The following is a 21751-nucleotide window of genomic DNA, read 5'->3' on the forward strand; positions in this document are numbered from 1 at the left end:
TGCTACACTACCACTCCACACACACACACGACTGCTACACTACCACTCCACACACACACACACGACTGCTACACTACCACTCCACACACACATCACACGACTGCTACACTACCACTCCACACACACACACACGACTGCTACACTACCAACTCCCACACACACAACACGACTGCTACACTACCACTCCACAACACACACAACACGACTGTTACACTACCACTCCACACACACACAACACGACTGCTACACTACCACTCACACTCACACACGACTGTACACTACCACTCCACACACACACACACGACTGCTACACTACCACTCCACACACACACAACACGACTGCTACACTACCACTCCACACACACACACCACGACTGCTACACTACCACTCCACACACACACACCACGACTGCTACACTACCACTCCACACACACAACAACACGACTGCTACACTACCACTCCACACACACACACACACGACTGCTACACTACCACTCCACACACACACACACGACTGCTACACTACCACTCCACACACACAACGACTGCTACACTACCTCACACACACACGTACACTCCACACACAACACGACTGCTACACTACCACTCCACACACACACGACTGTACACTACACTCCACACACACAGCTGTTACACTACCACTCCACACACACACACGACTGCTACACTACCACTCACACACACACACGACTGCTACACTACCACTCACACACACACACACGACTGCTACACTACCACTCCACACACACACACGACTGCTACACTACCACTCCACACACACACACGACTGTTACACTACCACTCCACACACACACACCACGACTGCTACACTACCACTCCACACACACCACACCACGACTGCTACACTACCACTCCACACCACACACGACTGCTACACTACACTCCACACACACACACGACTGCTACACTACCACTCCACACACACACAACACGACTGCTACAACTACCACTCCACACACACACACGACTGTTACACTACCACTCCACACACACACACCACGACTGCTACACTACCACTCCACACACACACACCACGACTGCTACACTACCACTCCACACACACACGACTGCTACACTACCACTCCACACACACACACGACTGTTACACTACCACTCCACACACACACACACGACTGCTACACTACACTCCACACACACACGACTGCTACACTACCACTCCACACACACACACGACTGCTACACTACCACTCCACACACACACACGACTGCTTACACTACCACTCCACACACACACACGACTGCTACACTACCACTCCACACACACACACGACTGCTACACTACCACTCACACACACACAACACGACTGCTACACTACCACTCCACACACACACACACGACTGCTTACACTACCACTCCACACACACACACGACTGCTACACTACCACTCCAACACACACACACACGACTGCTACACTACCACTCCACACACACACACGACTGCTACTCATCACACTCACGACTGCACACTACACTCACACACACGACTGCTACACTACCACTCCACACACACAACACGACTGCTACACTACCACTCCACACACACACACACGACTGCTACACTACCACTCAACACCACGACTGCTACACTACCACACACACACGACTGTTACACTACCACTCCACACACACAACACGACTGTTACACTACCACTCACACACACACAACCGACTGCTACACTACCACTCCACACACACACCACGACTGTTACACTACCACTCCACACACACACACGACTGCTACACTACCACTCCACACACCACGACTGCTACACTACCACTCCACACACACACAACACGACTGCTACACTACCACTCCACACACACACACAACACGACTGCTACACTACCACTCCACACACACACACGACTGCTACACTACCACTCCACACACACACACACGACTGCTACACTACCACTCCACACACACACACGACTGTTACACTACCACTCCACACACACACACGACTGCTACACTACCACTCCACACACACACACGACTGTTACACTACCACTCCACACACACACACCACGACTGCTACACTACCACTCCACACACAACACGACTGTTACACTACCACTCCACACACACACAACACGACTGCTACACTACCACTCACACACACACACGACTGCTACACTACCACTCCACACACACACCACCACGACTGTTACACTACCACTCCACACACACACAACACGACTGCTACACTACCACTCCACACACACACACACGACTGCTACACTACCACTCCACACACACACACACACGACTGCTACACTACCACTCCACACACACACACCACGACTGTTACACTACCACTCCACACACACACAACACGACTGCTACACTACCACTCCACACACACACACACGACTGCTACACTACCACTCCACACACACACACACGACTGTTACACTACCACTCCACACACACACAACACGACTGCTACACTACCACTCCACACACACACACACACGACTGCTACACTACCACTCGACACACACACACGACTGCTACACTACCACTCCACACACACACACCACGACTGTTACACTACCACTCCACACACACACAACACGACTGCTACACTACCACTCCACACACACACACACGACTGCTACACTACCACTCCACACACACACACACACGACTGTTACACTACCACTCGACACACACACACAACACGACTGCTACACTACCACTCGACACACACACACAACACGACTGCTACACTACCACTCCACACACACACACCACGACTGTTACACTACCACTCCACACACACACGACTGCTACACTACCACTCCACACACACACGACTGTTACACTACCACTCCACACACACACACACGACTGTTACACTACCACTCCACACACACAACACGACTGCTACACTACCACTCCACACACACACAACACACGACTGCTACACTACCACTCCACACACACACAACACACGACTGCTACACTACCACTCCACACACACACAACACGACTGCTACACTACCACTCCACACACACACACACCACGACTGCTACACTACCACTCCACACACACACACAACACGACTGCTACACTACCACTCCACACACACACACACGACTGCTACACTACCACTCCACACACACACACACACGACTGCTACACTACCACTCCACACACACACACGACTGTTACACTACCACTCCACACACACACAACACACGACTGCTACACTACCACTCCACACACACACAACACACGACTGTTACACTACCACTCCACACACACACACAACACGACTGCTACACTACCACTCCACACACACACACAACACGACTGCTACACTACCACTCCACACACACACACAACACGACTGCTACACTACCACTCCACACACACACACAACACGACTGCTACACTACCACTCCACACACACACACACCACGACTGCTACACTACCACTACACACACACACACACGACTGTTACACTACCACTCCACACACACACACACCACGACTGCTACACTACCACTCCACACACACAACACGACTGCTACACTACCACTCCACACACACACACGACTGTTACACTACCACTCCACACACACAACACGACTGTTACACTACCACTCCACACACACAACACGACTGTTACACTACCACTCCACACACACACAACACGACTGCTACACTACCACTCCACACACACACACACACGACTGCTACACTACCACTCCACACACACACGACTGTTACACTACCACTCCACACACACACACACACGACTGCTACACTACCACTCCACACACACACGACTGTTACACTACCACTCCACACACACACACACGACTGCTACACTACCACTCCACACACACACACACCACGACTGTTACACTACCACTCCACACACACAACACGACTGTTACACTACCACTCCACACACACACACACCACGACTGCTACACTACCACCCCACACACACACACCACGACTGTTACACTACCACTCCACACACACACGACTGTTACACTACCACTCCACACACACAACACACACGACTGTTACACTACCACTCCACACACACACGACTGCTACACTACCACTCCACACACACACACCACGACTGTTACACTACCACTCCACACACACACACACGACTGTTACACTACCACTCCACACACACACACACCACGACTGTTACACTACCACTCCACACACACACACACCACGACTGTTACACTACCACTCCACACACACACCACACACGACTGTTACACTACCACTCCACACACACACGACTGCTACACTACCACTCCACACACACACACACCACGACTGTTACACTACCACTCCACACACACACCACACACGACTGTTACACTACCACTCCACACACACACGACTGCTACACTACCACTCCACACACACACACCACGACTGTTACACTACCACTCCACACACACACCACACACGACTGTTACACTACCACTCCACACACACACGACTGCTACACTACCACTCCACACACACAACACACACGACTGTTACACTACCACTCCACACACACACGACTGTTACACTACCACTCCACACACACACACACGACTGTTACACTACCACTCCACACACACACACACCACGACTGTTACACTACCACTCCACACACACACACCACGACTGTTACACTACCACTCCACACACACACGACTGCTACACTACCACTCCACACACACAACACACACGACTGTTACACTACCACTCCACACACACAACACACACGACTGTTACACTACCACTCCACACACACACGACTGCTACACTACCACTCCACACACACACACACGACTGTTACACTACCACTCCACACACACACACACGACTGTTACACTACCACTCCACACACACACGACTATTACACTACCACTCCACACACACACACGACTGCTACACTACCACTCCACACACACACACACGACTGTTACACTACCACTCCACACACACACACACGACTGTTACACTACCACTCCACACACACACACACACGACTGCTACACTACCACTCCACACACACACACGACTGTTACACTACCACTCCACACACACACACACACACGACTGCTACACTACCACTCCACACACACACACACGACTGCTACACTACCACTCCACACACACACACGACTGTTACACTACCACTCCACACACACACACACACGACTGTTACACTACCACTCCACACACACAACACGACTGCTACACTACCACTCCACACACACACACACGACTGTTACACTACCACTCCACACACACAACACGACTGCTACACTACCACTCGACACACACACACAACACGACTGCTACACTACCACTCGACACACACACACAACACGACTGCTACACTACCACTCCACACACACACACACACGACTGCTACACTACCACTCCACACACACACACGACTGTTACACTACCACTCGACACACACACACACACACGACTGCTACACTACCACTCCACACACACACACAACACGACTGCTACACTACCACTCCACACACACACACAACACGACTGCTACACTACCACTCCACACACACACACACCACGACTGTTACACTACCACTCCACACACACACAACACGACTGCTACACTACCACTCCACACACACACACAACACGACTGCTACACTACCACTCCACACACACACACAACACGACTGTTACACTACCACTCCACACACACACAACACGACTGCTACACTACCACTCCACACACACACAACACGACTGCTACACTACCACTCCACACACACACACACCACGACTGTTACACTACCACTCCACACACACACAACACGACTGCTACACTACCACTCCACACACACACACAACACGACTGTTACACTACCACTCCACACACACACACACACCACGACTGTTACACTACCACTCCACACACACACACACAACACGACTGTTACACTACCACTCCACACACACACACACCACGACTGTTACACTACCACTCCACACACACACCACGACTATTACACTACCACTCCACACACACACACAACACGACTGCTACACTACCACTCCACACACACACACACCACGACTGTTACACTACCACTCCACACACACACACACACGACTATTACACTACCACTCCACACACACACACACCACGACTGTTACACTACCACTCCACACACACACACCACGACTATTACACTACCACTCCACACACACACACAACACGACTGCTACACTACCACTCCACACACACACACACCACGACTGTTACACTACCACTCCACACACAAACACACGACTGTTACACTACCACTCCACACACACACACCACGACTGTTACACTACCACTCCACACACACACACACCACGACTGTTACACTACCACTCCACACACACACACACGACTGCTACACTACCACTCCACACACACACACGACTGTTACACTACCACTCCACACACACACCACGACTGTTACACTACCACTCCACACACACACACACGACTGTTACACTACCACTCCACACACACACACACAACACGACTGCTACACTACCACTCCACACACACACACACACGACTGCTACACTACCACTCCACACACACACACGACTGTTACACTACCACTCGACACACACACACACACACGACTGCTACACTACCACTCCACACACACACACAACACGACTGCTACACTACCACTCCACACACACACACAACACGACTGCTACACTACCACTCCACACACACACACACCACGACTGTTACACTACCACTCCACACACACACAACACGACTGCTACACTACCACTCCACACACACACACAACACGACTGCTACACTACCACTCCACACACACACACCACGACTGTTACACTACCACTCCACACACACACACACCACGACTGTTACACTACCACTCCACACACACACACACAACACGACTGTTACACTACCACTCCACACACACACACACCACGACTGTTACACTACCACTCCACACACACACCACGACTATTACACTACCACTCCACACACACACACAACACGACTGCTACACTACCACTCCACACACACACACACCACGACTGTTACACTACCACTCCACACACACACACACGACTATTACACTACCACTCCACACACACACACACCACGACTGTTACACTACCACTCCACACACACACACACACCACGACTATTACACTACCACTCCACACACACACACAACACGACTGCTACACTACCACTCCACACACACACACACCACGACTGTTACACTACCACTCCACACACAAACACACGACTGTTACACTACCACTCCACACACACACACACACACCACGACTGTTACACTACCACTCCACACACACACACACCACGACTGTTACACTACCACTCCACACACACACACACGACTGCTACACTACCACTCCACACACACACACGACTGTTACACTACCACTCCACACACACACCACGACTGTTACACTACCACTCCACACACACACACACGACTGTTACACTACCACTCCACACACACACACACACCACGACTGTTACACTACCACTCCACACACACACACACGACTGCTACACTACCACTCCACACACACACACGACTGTTACACTACCACTCCACACACACACACGACTGTTACACTACCACTCCACACACACACACGACTGTTACACTACCATTCCACACACACACACGACTGTTACACTACCACTCCACACACACACCACGACTGCTACACTACCACTCCACACACACACACGACTGTTACACTACCACTCCACACACACACCACGACTGCTACACTACCACTCCACACACACACACACACGACTGTTACACTACCACTCCACACACACACACACACGACTGCTACACTACCACTCCACACACACACACACGACTGCTACACTACCACTCCACACACACACACGACTGTTACACTACCACTCCACACACACACACACACGACTGCTACACTACCACTCCACAAACACACGACTGCTACACTACCACTCCACACACACACACAACACGACTGCTACACTACCACTCCACACACACACGACTGCTACACTACCACTCCACACACACACACGACTGTTACACTACCACTCGACACACACACACACACACGACTGCTACACTACCACTCCACACACACACAACACGACTGCTACACTACCACTCGACACACACACACACACAACACGACTGCTACACTACCACTCGACACACACACACAACACGACTGCTACACTACCACTCCACACACACACACACGACTGTTACACTACCACTCCACACACACACACGACTGTTACACTACCACTCGACACACACACACACCACGACTGTTACACTACCACTCCACACACACACACACGACTGTTACACTACCACTCCACACACACACACAACACGACTGTTACACTACCACTCGACACACACACACAACACGACTGCTACACTACCACTCGACACACACACACACACAACACGACTGCTACACTACCACTCGACACACACACACACAACACGACTGTTACACTACCACTCGACACACACACACACAACACGACTGTTACACTACCACTCGACACACACACACACAACACGACTGCTACATTACCACTCCACACACACACACACACAACACGACTGCCGTCAGTGTTCGCGCGGTTCACACGGGAAGCTCGTGGCGCCGCAGACGCCACCTTTGTGACGAGAGGGCTTGGGGGGGGTCGCGCGAGGGCCGAGCGTGGCCGCAGGAGAGCGAGGGGCCCCGAGCGGAGGCTTACTCACCGTGCAGCGGTAGCGGAAGCCCTCGATCTCCGCCATGCGGAACTGGTAGGGCTTCAGAGCCGCGCTCTCTTTGTCTCCTGCAACGGCAGCGGGAGACACGGGCGCTGTCGGCTCGCGGTTCTCACAGAAACACGAGACACCATCGGACCAAAAATGTTCCCGAGCAAAAGACATCCTCAAAGTGAAAAATTGACACTCCGAAACCGCCTTGGGTGAATATAAAATAACGATTGTGATTATGTGTGGCCGCTCGCTGCTCCGATGACGTGACTTTCCATGTCCAGAGTCGAGGGACCACCAGAGGATGGGAAGTGGGGTAACAGCCTGCACTGCGTGTGATCGCTGTGATGTTCCCGACCCAAGGTGGGGTGGGTGGGAGGGTTAGGGCGGAAGCAGGTGGGTGACTCTGTTGTACGAGATGGATGTGTGAGGGAGGGGAGTAGGGGGTGGTGGACACGGGAAACTGACCTGCTAGGATCGTCTCCACCTCCTGCAGCAGCGACATCTCCTTGTGGTTGACGAACGTGAGCGCCGTGCCCTGGTTGTCGGCCCGTGCCGTCCTGACAGCACCATCAAAATATCGAGATCAGTGCGAGATGGAGGGGAGGTCGAGGGGAGGTCGGGGGAGGTCGAGGGGAGGTTAGCGAGGCGCCGCGTACTTGGTATGCAGCACGACGTGGATTCCTGCAGCGTGTTCTCAACGAGGCATGCACACATACACAAAGATCCCCCGTATAGCCTCAAGAGACTGTAGGTATTGGCCGTGAATGGGAATCGAACCCGGGTTGCCGGGTTCATCGCACAGCGCGCTAACTGCTACACTACCGCACCCCACACATACACAAAGATCCCCTGTATAGCTTTAACAGACTGTAGGGGAAAGTGCTGTTAACGAGCACCTATGAAGGCCAGCACCACGCCCGACCACCTTTGTCTCCCCAGTGGTGATGTTTACACACTGCACCAGGTACTCATTTGAGGCCGAGTCGACCTTGGGGAGGCCCAGGACCGCTTCAGATAATCGTCACTGGTGTTGACCGTGAGCGGGAATCGAACTCGGGTCGCCGGGTTCGCAGCGCAGCACGCTAACCACTACACTACCACGCCCCGCACACATACACACACAACACAACTCCATCGCCCGACTCACCGGCCCACGCGGTGGATGTACGCCTCCACTGTGGGCGGGAAGTCAAAGTTGATGACGTTGGACACGTTCTGGAAGTCGATGCCCCGGGCCACGCTGTACTCCTTGTCCTTACCCCTGCACGAGCACATGGCGACAATGGGAGACCACACAGTTACCACGCGACGTCGACTTACGCAGCGGAGTCGAGTTGCAACGGCGTCTGGAGATGCTGTACGGAAACATTTTTATTTTATAGAGGGGCAGTCAAGTTAGTACGGTCTTGATCCTGGACTTGAAAAGGTATCGGGGTTGGATTCTACGTGGGTCTCTGTGGAAGTGTATTTGTCTCTATGCGAGTCTATTGGTCTCTATGTGAGCCTATGATTCTCTGAGGGCTCATACAACATAATGCAATGTGGTTTACGTATAGTCTAATAATTGACTGCATCACGAATGGCTGTAGAGAAACAGAAGACATTGACTTTACAGAGATCGAGAAGCAGTCAGAGACAGAGGCTGTCACTCATAGGCAGTGGAGATGAGAAATATCTTGAATTTGGACTTGAACAGGGGAGTTCACAGGATGGACGGATGGGGGAAGGGATTTTCAGACCTCGAGGGCAGCAGAGCAGACTGAGCGACCTCCCACTCAAGCGCAGGTTAACCGGGGGTTTTTGACTGGAAGCCTCATTTGCCGGAGCGGAGGGATGCGTGAAGAGTAGAGTGGGATGAGAGTGGAGAGGCGAGATAGGCAGGGGAAAAGCCAGGGAGGATTTCAAACGTTTTAAATTTTGTACCCGTTCCACGAAAAGTACTGTAAACCGAAATAACTAAAAATAGAATTCACTTATAAGTAGAAAAAAAGTAAAAATCACTCCGAGTGTGTAAGAGAGCCGTTCCCACTGCCAAAACAGAAAACACAATGTAAACAAAGCCAGACTTGATTTGAAGCTTTCATGACTGCAATAATTACTCTTTGGTTCTTTCGGTAAAGTCACGTAGAAAGGAAATAAATTAAATAATAGAATACGACGTTTCGATTGCAACACAAGCAACCGTCATCAGGTAGAACTTTTTTTTGTTACCAGGCTCTCATAGGTCCATTCACTCTTTCTCTCCCCCGGCCGCTTCGGGTTGGATTTCCACACATCTCTCTGTTTGTCAAATTTCACTCTTTGGAGATCGTAATCAACCAGGCTATGCGTTAGCTGTGTGTTAGCCGACTCTCTGTGTTGCACTGCATTTCATTTCCAAAAAATTTGCTAAATTTAGTTCTCAAACTGCCTATTTCTCTAAAATTTACCAGGCTCTCATAGGTCCATTCACACTTTATCTCCCTCAGTCACTTCGGGGTGGATTTCCACACAACTATCTTTAAAATGTACCAGTCTTGTTGAGTCTTTCAGTGACAAGCTAATTTCTCTGCTCCAGCAGACCCACCTCTCTCTCTATATTTAAGGCCTCGACACAGAGGCATTGGGTCTCTGTGTGTCTGTGTTGTGCGTCTCTCTCTGTGTGTCTCTGTGTTGTCTCTCCTAATCAACGATTTTTGGGTTTAGATCGCGTTATTTATAAATGTGTCGTAACCCTCCACCACCCGACACGGCCAATCAGTAAAAAAGTGTCACGTTGACAAAAGACAAATAGTTCACTGCTTTAGCCCACCGGTGTGTTGAAGCGTGAAACCACAACATTTACAATTTGAGTACGACGTTTCGCTGGTAATTGCATCCAGCATCATCGGGCAATTCGCCAGAATGGTGAGGCTCTGCTGTGTCTCCCGTTCTTATATAGAGCAGCAGCAGGGTGACGTCATCATTAACTCATTAACTCATCAGGTGCAAAGATTTGAGGGGGGGTTATTGTAATTATATACTTGATTAGTAATAAGGCTATTGTTACGATGCGAGTTGTAGATTAGTAATCATTTGGAATGTGTTCTATTGTGATTATGCTACATTAATAATCAGTTAGAAATCCTCTCTAATCAAGACGCTCATACATCGGGCTAAAACAGTGTCAGATGATGAAAGTCTAGTGAGAGAGATTAAACATGTTAAAGAAGCACTAAGACAGAATGGCTACAATAATGCTCAAATTAACAGAGCACTAAATGCCAAATCACGATCGCAAAGCAACACTGCTGAAAGCGATCAGATTATTAAAACAATAAAAATACCATTTATCTCAGGAGTAACTGACAAATTAGCCCGTGTTTTGCAAAAGCAAAACATTACAGTAAGATTTGGTACAGTACACAAAATTCAACAACTAGTAACGTGCACTAAAGACGAATTACCTAAATTATCAACAGAAGGTGTATATCGGATTAATTGTGTATGTGGCAGATGCTATATTGGACAGACAGGGCGTAACGTTAGTGTAAGACTAAAAGAACACCAGAGAAATATTAAACTATCGCAAACACAACTGTCGGCAGTGGCAGAACATGCTTGCCAACAGGGACACTCAATTGATTTTGACAACGTTGAAGTGTTGTGTAAAACTAGTTACTACTGGCAAAGACTAATTAGAGAATCCATTGAGATTGAGAGAAACAGAAATAACTTTAATCGCTCAGACAGCTACAGGCTTAGTGCGGCCTGGAAGCGTATTATTAAATAAGATGCATTACAATTCCTTATAAGGGAAACAAGCACTAACTGATTATTAATGTAGCATAATCACAATAGAACACATTCCAAATGATTACTAATCTACAACTCGCATCGTAACAATAGCCTTATTACTAATCAAGTATATAATTACAATAACCCCCCCCTCAAATCTTTGCACCTGATGAGTTAATGAGTTAATGATGACGTCACCCTGCTGCTGCTCTATATAAGAACGGGAGACACAGCAGAGCCTCACCATTCTGGCGAATTGCCCGATGATGCTGGATGCAATTACCAGCGAAACGTCGTACTCAAATTGTAAATGTTGTGGTTTCACGCTTCAACACACCGGTGGGCTAAAGCAGTGAACTATTTGTCTTTTGTCAACGTGACACTTTTTTTACTGATTGGCCGTGTCGGGTGGTGGAGGGTTACGACACATTTATAAATAACGCGATCTAAACCCAAAAATCGTTGATTATGAACAATATTGGTCGCGAAAGCCTACGTGTTAAACTGTGTTGTCTCTCTCTGCTTGTGTGTCTGTCTGTGTGTCTCCGTGTCTGTGTTTTGTCTCTCTCTCAAATTTAGTTCTCCCTGATGATGGTTGCTTGTGTTGCAATCAAAACGTCATACTCTATTATTTAATTAATTTTCTTTCTACGTGACTTTACTGAAAGAACCAAAGAGTAAACAAAGCGAGTTGAGGTCTAAACGCTCATAAATGGGCGTCGCTGATTGGCTGAGGCATGGCTCAGCCCACTTACGAGCGCTCCGATTGGTCGAAATTGGCACCCGCGTGCATAATGTAAACATACCGTTAATTAAAATGTTAAAGTTAAGTCGAATCCATGGGGTCCTATGGGAGGCAAAAGGTGAACCGAAAAACCAATCACCGATGTCTGCTACTGTAGATCCAGGATGGGGTTGTGAGGGTATTTGTGGTGACACGGCGGGGGCCGGTGGGGAGTCACACAGGGGGGAGAACGCTGGTGTGTGTGTGGGGGTGGGTGGGGCAGCTGCTCCTTCTCACCTCTTCACCGCTTTCCTCTTCCTGCTCTTGGACGGCTCCTCCTTCTTTGCCTCCCCGTCTGACGAGGGCCGCTCGCGGTTGGCGTTCTCGGTGAGCGAGTGCTCGTCCGTCGCGACGATGTAGTCGTAGAAGCCCTGGTTGAACTGGCTGATGATGTGGCACCTGGGGAACGCGGTAGCGGTGAGCGTCTGAGCCGCACGTCGTCAGCAGGAGAGGGGGGGAGGCGTTTGCAATCGATCTTCCGATAGAATCGACTTGCTGGATCGACGAGCGATTCCAAAGGGCCTCAGGAATCGATTGCCGAATCTAGTTTGAGTCGCGTAACGGGTCGGGCCAATTTGGCTCGTGAGGAGGTTCAGCCCACAACGCGCGCCGCGATCGGTTACACGACAGCACACAACGTGTAGACAAAGAGCGGAAGCAACAGACCTTGGTTCACTGCTGGGTGAGAGCGAACTTTTCATGACCAAACATTATAATAATCGCCCCCTACTGCAAAAAACTGGGCAAGGTGCCTCCTGAAAGGGGTTTTGAGACTCGGTGAGACTCGGTAAGACTCTCCTGGGTAAACTATCATAATAGAAATAATAATAAAATCCTTCTCACGCCATGTCGGTCTCGGCGCTGGTCGAGGATTGCTTAACCAGTATTCTGATGCTTTGCATCATGTGATCATCCGTAACTCTAAACCGACAAGAACAATCCGAGTGATGGCATGTGCCTATGATGCCGGTTCACCAATTTCCTCCCATACCACAGATTTTCCTTACAAAGTAAACTCTCTAATATCCCCATGCAGGAAACTGCTGCAATTAGGACAGCTACTGATTAAGTTAGCATTGTTTACATTGCCCTTGTTAAAACCAGAGTACTAATCAACAGCTCCAGTTTTGTTAGCACCAATGAATACATTATATATATATTTTTTTGTGGGCCCCTCGGGAATGTATGTATGTTGAACTTCTTTCGCACCGTAAGGAACCAACCGTGCTAATCGGAGGTGCAAATGAGTCTCGGACCCTGGACAAAAGTTCCCGCCACCCTCCCCGACACTAAATCCGGGCCTGGTGACAGGGCACGAAGGTGCATGGAGGGACACGGAGGGACACGGCGGGACACGGAGGCACACGGCATGGCCCACCTGGAGTGCACGGGCAGTTCGGAATTGAGCACGCAGGCCGGGAGGCTGAACTGCTCGAGGAAGAGCTTGAGGCGGTAGCAGCGCTCGATGGCGTTGACGAAGACGAGCGTCTTGCCGCGCACGAGCCCCAGCTTGAGGAGCGTGTAGACCAGCAGGAACTTGTCCTCCTCCTCGCACTTCACGTGGTACTGAGCCAGCTGGCCGCTGTCGGGCAACTGAGACTCCTGCAGCTTGAGGGTCACCTGGGGGTTGGGGGGGGGGACGATGCGGTGAGGCCTCGTTGGTGACTGGGGCCCCGGTTCCCCGTGGACGTCTAAAGATATTGAGTCTCAATGCTGTTCTCAAGTAGGGGAGTGTTATCGCCTTTGTATGTGGAGGCTTTCTCCGGGTCCTCCCCAGTTTCCTCGCACGTGTTAAAATGGAAATGAAATGGAAACTTCCTGGGGCAGGACCCTCGTGAAAAAGGTCACGAGACTCGTTCAACCTCAATCGTTAACCACTCCGTGGAGGGGACGTCCCCGTGGCTTCCGTGCCATGCTAGGTACACCCCGAGCTCCTCAATTGTACGTGGGAAGACCACGAAGACAGGAGTTAATAGGGGTCATCCGGGATGATCCGGCGTAAATCAGGGTCGGCCAAGTTCAGTCAGGGCGCCACGGTGGCGAGATGTTAACTAGCTCGGCCGGCATACAGGAGGTTGTGGAGTCAATCCCGACCCTGATGCCTGCTGCTGTATTCAGGACCTACTCAATGATGGCAGCTATACCAAAATCAATAGAGATCCGACCAACCGCCTGGTTACGAAAACCAACAATATCATCACTGATACGACATCTTTAATCGAACCAACCAAGCGGCTCTCTCTAAAACCCTCTGCTGCTAGACCACCCAGAGTTTATGGCCTACCAAAAATCCATAAAGAAGGCACACCCGCTCCATCCTATCGTCTCCACCATTGACTCACCCACCGACAAACTGGCCCGATTTCTGTCTGAGACCCTGCTTCCATTCACTGGCAAGACCACCTCAGCTGTACTTAATTCAGCTCATTTGGTTTCTCTAATTAAAGGCATCTCCAGGTGATTTGCTTGTTAGTTTCGATGGGGTCTCTCTTTTCACCCAAGTTCCTGTGCCTGACACCATTGCAATCATTGAAGATGTGGTCCAACAACCCCGGTGAGACACTGTCTTACCAACAATTACTTCACCTGGAATGGTACATTCTACAAACAAGATGAAGGGACCCCAATGGGGTCTCCCTTATCGCCAGTGGTAGCGAGTGTTTTCATGTACAATTTTGAGACAGATACCATCCAGGCATCCAACCTACGTCCTTCTTTGTGGAAGAGATACGTAGATGACACGTTCGTGATCTGGCCACATGGCCCTCTAGCACTAGAACCAATTCTTCAACCACATAAATTCCATACATCCAGCCATCAAATTCACCATGGAAGTGGAAAAGGATGACAGGCTGGGTGTCCACTGTTCCAGCCTCTGTGGTTGGACCATCTCTAGCTCCACCCACCTACCTTGATGCACCCTTCTCAGGCCTATATAAGACCTCGTCTCAGCAGCCCTCTCTCACCTGAAGACGATTGCTTGTGTTGCGATCGAAACGTCGTGATCTATTATTTTGTATTTACGCAACTTGACCAAAAGACCCAAGAGTATGTATATTTGGAGTTTGCTTGTTCTCCCTGTGGTGGTGAGGATTTTTCTCTGGGTCCTCCTGTTTTTCCCTCCACATTTAGAAGCGTGCGTTTAGGGCATTTGGCTCCTTCTGAAAATGAGCTACATAGCTCAGCGGGCCTTGCCTGGTAAAATAAAAATTAGTTTAGCTTAGGGTCAGCGGCGGTCAACAGGGGCGGCGGCGGCGGCGCTACTCACGGGGTTGTGCAGGATGAGCTTCTTGAGGGCGCTGACGTCCTCGCTGAGCGTGGCCGACATCAGGAAGGCTTGGTAGATGTTGGGCAGGTGCCTGGGAGCACACACGGGGCGGGGGGGGGCAGGGGCTCGTCACTGCTGCTCAAAGTCGTTCACTTTTTGCAGGAGGAATTCGCTGCTGCGATTTCCCTACTACTGCTGTCAATTACTGCAAGTCAGCTGCTACAGAGGCGATTCACCACTGCACACACATCCATGTACCCGCGTGCATGTCTGTTTGTACGCATCCATACGTAGCAATGTACAACATTGTCTGTGTGCGCCCGTACGTTTGTGTGGTCGTTTGTTGTCTTTCCACCGCACCTCTGCCCCAACAGCCTGCATGTCTAAATGGGGAATCTTTGTCTGTGTGCACCTGTGTGTGCACACATTCATGTGTCCGTGGGTGTGCATCCACATGCCTGTGTGTGCGTTCATGGGTGGCGCGCGTGTTCACGCGTGCGTGCACTCGAGAAACTGACCCCAAGAGGACCTTGAGGTCGTTCTCAAAGCCGAAGGAGAAGATGAGGTCGGCCTCGTCGATGACGATCATCTCGAGCGATTCGCGCAGCGCCAGGTTTTTCTGCTGCAGGTGGCCAAGCACGCGGCTCGGGGTCCCCACCACCACGTCCGGTTTCTCCATCAGTAGGGGCCTGCCACAGGGGATCCACGGGGTCACGTGGGAGGGAGGGGGGGAAACCTGGGTGAGACGGCTACGTGCACACACCCGCGCTTGGCGACACCGCAAGGTCACGGGCCAAACGTCGTCACGTCTGCTGCTCGGGCTCTGCCCCGGCCCTGTTCGTCACGAGCGAGCCCCTCACCTCTGCGCGCTGAGCTCCACTTGCCCGGACACGTCGCACACGCGCACGTCGCGCGAGCAGTACGCCGTCAGCTGACCCAGCATGCGTGCCGCCTGCCGGCCCAGCTCCTTGGTGGGGACGAGCACCAGCGCGCGCACCGCCGGCTCGCACACCGCCTGCCAGCCGGAGACGGGGGGGGCGGGGCGGGGGGACACAGGGGCACAATCGTTCACTCAAATGCGATTGTGAGATCTCTAAAACTACAAACAGCAGCAACATTTGAACGATTACGAAATTGGGGGAGCCAATCCTTGGAGGCCAATGTTGAACAGGCGGTGAGGGGAGAAGAGGTTGGGGTCTATGACAAATTACAAATGGCATGGTTGGTTTGGCTCTGAGAAGGACCGTTAAGAAACAGCAGGGCTCGGTATCGGAAGCGATGGGGTCAGTCGTGAAGGGTGAACGTTAGCAGGGTGGGCAGCGAGCGGCTGCCACCGTGGCGCAGGGCGACCCCGTGGTGCAGGGCGTCGTGTGCCGGGCGTCGTGTGTGTCGGGCGCACACCTCCTTGGCGGTGAGCACGCGCTGGATGAGTGGGAGGGCGTATGCCGCCGTCTTGCCGGAGCCTGTGCGCGCCCGCGCCAGCAGGTCCTTGCCCTCGAGTGCCAGCGGGATGGCTCGCTCCTGGATCAGGGTCGGCTGCGCCCAGCCCAGCTTTGCCACCGCCTAGGGGGTTGGAGGTGTCGGGGTGGGGGCGGGGGAAGACGAGGGGACTATGGGTCATCCTTTTATGCATCACCCCAGCACCAAAAGCAGGCAATGATAATCAACGTGAACAGGCCACACTTGGTAATGTGGGAAGAAAACTGATAGGGAGTGGCACAAACTTGCCAAACAGACACGAGCATTCGCCCTCTTCAAGCATGCCAGACCCTCACTATGCCATATCAGGGCTCTACGATACATTTGACTACTATTGAGCTTCGATTAAAAGCTTTCGTGACTGCAGAGATTCATATTCTTGGTTCTTTCGGTAAAGTCACGTAGAAGGGAAATAATGAAATAATAAAAATAAAACATATGATAAAATTCTCACAACGTTTCGGCCACAACACAAGCAGCTGTCCTCTGGTGAAAAAACAGAGCTGTCGGAAAGACAGCTCTGTTTGTGTTGTGGCCGAAACGTCGTGATAATTTTATTATATTATTTCTAGATTTGAAGCTTTCGTGACTGCAAGGATTCATATTCTTAGGTTTTTTCGGTAAAGTCACGTAGGTAAAAAACATAAAAAATTAAATAAAAATCAAGTAAATGAGAGATTGCAGGAGCTACCACTCCGTTTACATTATATAAACGGAGTGGTAGCTCCTGCAATCTCTCATTTACTTGATACAGCTTTCGTGGCTGTGACGGTACCACCTGAAGACGGAAGCTTGTCTTGCCTCCGAAACGTCGTGATTTTTATTTCATTTTATTTTACTTTTAATGTTTTTTACTTACATGACTTTACCGAAAAAACCTAAGATTATTATATTATGTTTAATTTGTATTATTTTAATATTTCCCTTTTACGTGACTTTACCGAAAGAACCAAGAATACTATTGAGCTGTGACATTGCCAACACGGTGTAGGAGAGTATTGACAAAGCTCGATTATTGCAACTCACGATTCTACGGGACGTCTGGCAAAAACGTTACCAAGCTGCTTGTACAAAATTGTCTGGGACGTGTCGTGATGGGCACTGCAAGATCCGACCGTCCAGTGCTCACCGAGCTGCATTGACCTCCGGTTGCCGAACGAATACATTATAAGGTCACACTCATTACACGCAAGGTGCTTGCCACAAATGAATGACAATACATTGCTGATCTCGTCAAGGAGCATAAACCATCATGCGAACATCGGTTATCCTTGCAGCAGCTTTTGGCTAGCCATCGAACAAAGAAAGTTACCGTATCACACGCTTTCAGATGCGCTTCTGCGGCCGTCTGGAACGCACTTCCTTCCAATATTAAGAAGCCACAGGAGCTATGCACTTGTAAATGTAGATTGAAAACTAATTTCTCTATGTATGTTCAACTTCTTTCGCACCGTTTTCTGCGACTTGTATAAACACTCGTCATTATGATTAAGTGTGGCTCTCTTGGATAAATCAGTAAATTATTATTAACCACACCAGCCAACCAGACCGTCGCCCTCACCACACCAGACCCTAGCCCTAACCACACCAGCCACCCAGACTCCAACCCTAACCACACCAGCCAGCCCCTAACCACACCAGCCACCCAGACCCCAACCCTCACCACAGCAGCCACCCAGACCCTGGCGCTAACCACACCAACACCCAGACCCTGGCGCTAATCACGTCAGCCACCCAGACCCCAACCCTAACCACACCAGCCACCCAGACCCCAACCCTAACCACACCAGCCACCCAGACCCCAACCCTAACCACACCAGCCACCCAGACCCTAACCACACCAGCCACCCAGACCCCAACCCTAACCACACCAGCCACCCAGACCCCAACCCTAACCACACCAGCCACCCAGACCCCAACCCTAACCACACCAGCCACCCAGACCCCAACCCTAACCACACCAGCCACCCAGACCCCAACCCTAACCACACCAGCCACCCAGACCCCAACCCTAACCACACCAGCCACCCAGACCCCAACCCTAACCACACCAGCCACCCAGACCCCAACCCTAACCACACCAGCCACCCAGACCCTGGCGCTAACCACGTCAGCCAGTATCAAAAATCATAGCCACACGCGCAAGCTCCACCATCACTCTCGGCCCACAGACCACCGTCACGTGGCTGTTTGGATGGCTACTCGATTCCCCAGGGAGTTAATAATCGCACTACCGGTCCTCCGGCTGGAAATCGGACCCTGGCAATTAAATCAAACACCGTCCCACTGCTGGATGAAGACCTCCTCACGCTGTGTGGGTCGTGAGGGTTTGTTACCATACTTCACCACGCTGGCCGGCTCGGGTAACACTCGCTACTGTCGTTATCCGGTTTACAGCACAGCGTGCTCACTTAAAACGATGTTTTATATTACCAGGTAAGGCCCACTGAGCTGTACTGTATAACTCTTTCTCAGAAGCGTCCTGGCCACACATAAGCTCAACGAAGTGGCTTATCACGTGTAAATGTTATAGTAGTAGCCAAACACTCTAAACGCACGTTTCTAACAACGCCACCGCCGCTCCATCCACGCCTTCACTCGGGCTGCGACCCCGACTCCTTCACTGAACCGCGGCAGACGCGGACCGCAGCGCGGAGCTCCCCCGCCCCCAGCCACGAGGGCGCGCGGCTCGACACGAGCCGAGGCGGCTCCACGTGGGGGGGGACCCCGCGGCCTTCCCGAGGCTCGTCGAACTCGGCGTGGCGCGGCGCACCTTCAGGATGCGGTCGTCAAGCCCCATTTCGTGGAACTGCAGCCTCGCGGTCTCCGCCATGACTCCTCTGCTGCTGCCTCCTCCTCCTCCTCCGCCGCGCTGATCTGGGGTTGGGGCCCGGGCGTCGAGAGGCAGAGTCCGGCTCCTGCCGAACGCGAGCGACGCGAGATTTTCCACTCGCACCCCCAACCACCACCACGTGTGTCCGAGCTGTGCGTGATGACGTCATCAACCCGTGACCTCATCGTGCGTGATGACGTTGTACGAACTTTCGTACGCGTGATTCCAAATCTCGTCGTACGCGATGACGTCATGTTCTGCCCAGAGCTTTTGGGGGCGCACGAGGGTGCGTGATGACGTCGAATTATCAACTTCGCACGGTGACATCATCCATTCGCTCGCGTGGTGACGTCACGGCGCTAAAAATAATAAAAATGTCCTGTGTATACGGTGGCTGAAGACGCAGCGTGGAAACTGCGTAAACGTTGATGCAGTTTATAAAGCAACATTTGCGAATGCTTGAGCCTTGGTTGGCCCAGGAAGAGTAAAGATAAAGGCCCAGCCCTGTCCACCATTGCCTGCTCACGCCACTGCTGAAAGGGCCTCCACCTTGCGCGTATGAGCCCCCCCCCTCCCCTCTGAAGTGTATTTTGGCCTACTCTTTCACATTAGGGTATAGTGCACGCTACAGTACAAATAGCTTAGTTACAGTACTACTAAACAGACGAGGACACGGTGGAGTGATGACGTCAAAATATTAATTTACCGCGTGACGTCACC

General features: G+C 51.3%; 1 protein-coding gene across 1 annotated transcript in view; it reads right to left on the reverse strand.

The window, feature by feature from the left end:
- LOC144721478 (putative ATP-dependent RNA helicase DDX56) overlaps positions 1–21205 on the reverse strand; it is a 35203-nt gene extending 13998 nt beyond the window's left edge. The window contains exons 1-10 of the mRNA XM_078599113.1: positions 20972–21205; positions 18121–18282; positions 17580–17734; positions 17238–17408; positions 16720–16810; positions 14830–15071; positions 13689–13850; positions 10059–10172; positions 9377–9468; positions 8909–8985 (exon numbers count right to left, since the gene is read on the reverse strand). Coding sequence (XP_078455239.1) covers positions 8909–8985; positions 9377–9468; positions 10059–10172; positions 13689–13850; positions 14830–15071; positions 16720–16810; positions 17238–17408; positions 17580–17734; positions 18121–18282; positions 20972–21031 — 1326 coding nt within the window. The 5' untranslated portion in view covers positions 21032–21205. The remainder of the gene's footprint in view (positions 1–8908; positions 8986–9376; positions 9469–10058; positions 10173–13688; positions 13851–14829; positions 15072–16719; positions 16811–17237; positions 17409–17579; positions 17735–18120; positions 18283–20971) is intronic.
- Positions 21206–21751: the final 546 nt, after the last annotated feature.

This window comes from Lampetra planeri, chromosome 12 (genome assembly GCF_965212315.1).
Source record: "Lampetra planeri chromosome 12, kcLamPlan1.2.h2, whole genome shotgun sequence".
In the NCBI taxonomy this organism is placed as follows: Eukaryota; Metazoa; Chordata; class Hyperoartia; order Petromyzontiformes; family Petromyzontidae; genus Lampetra; species Lampetra planeri.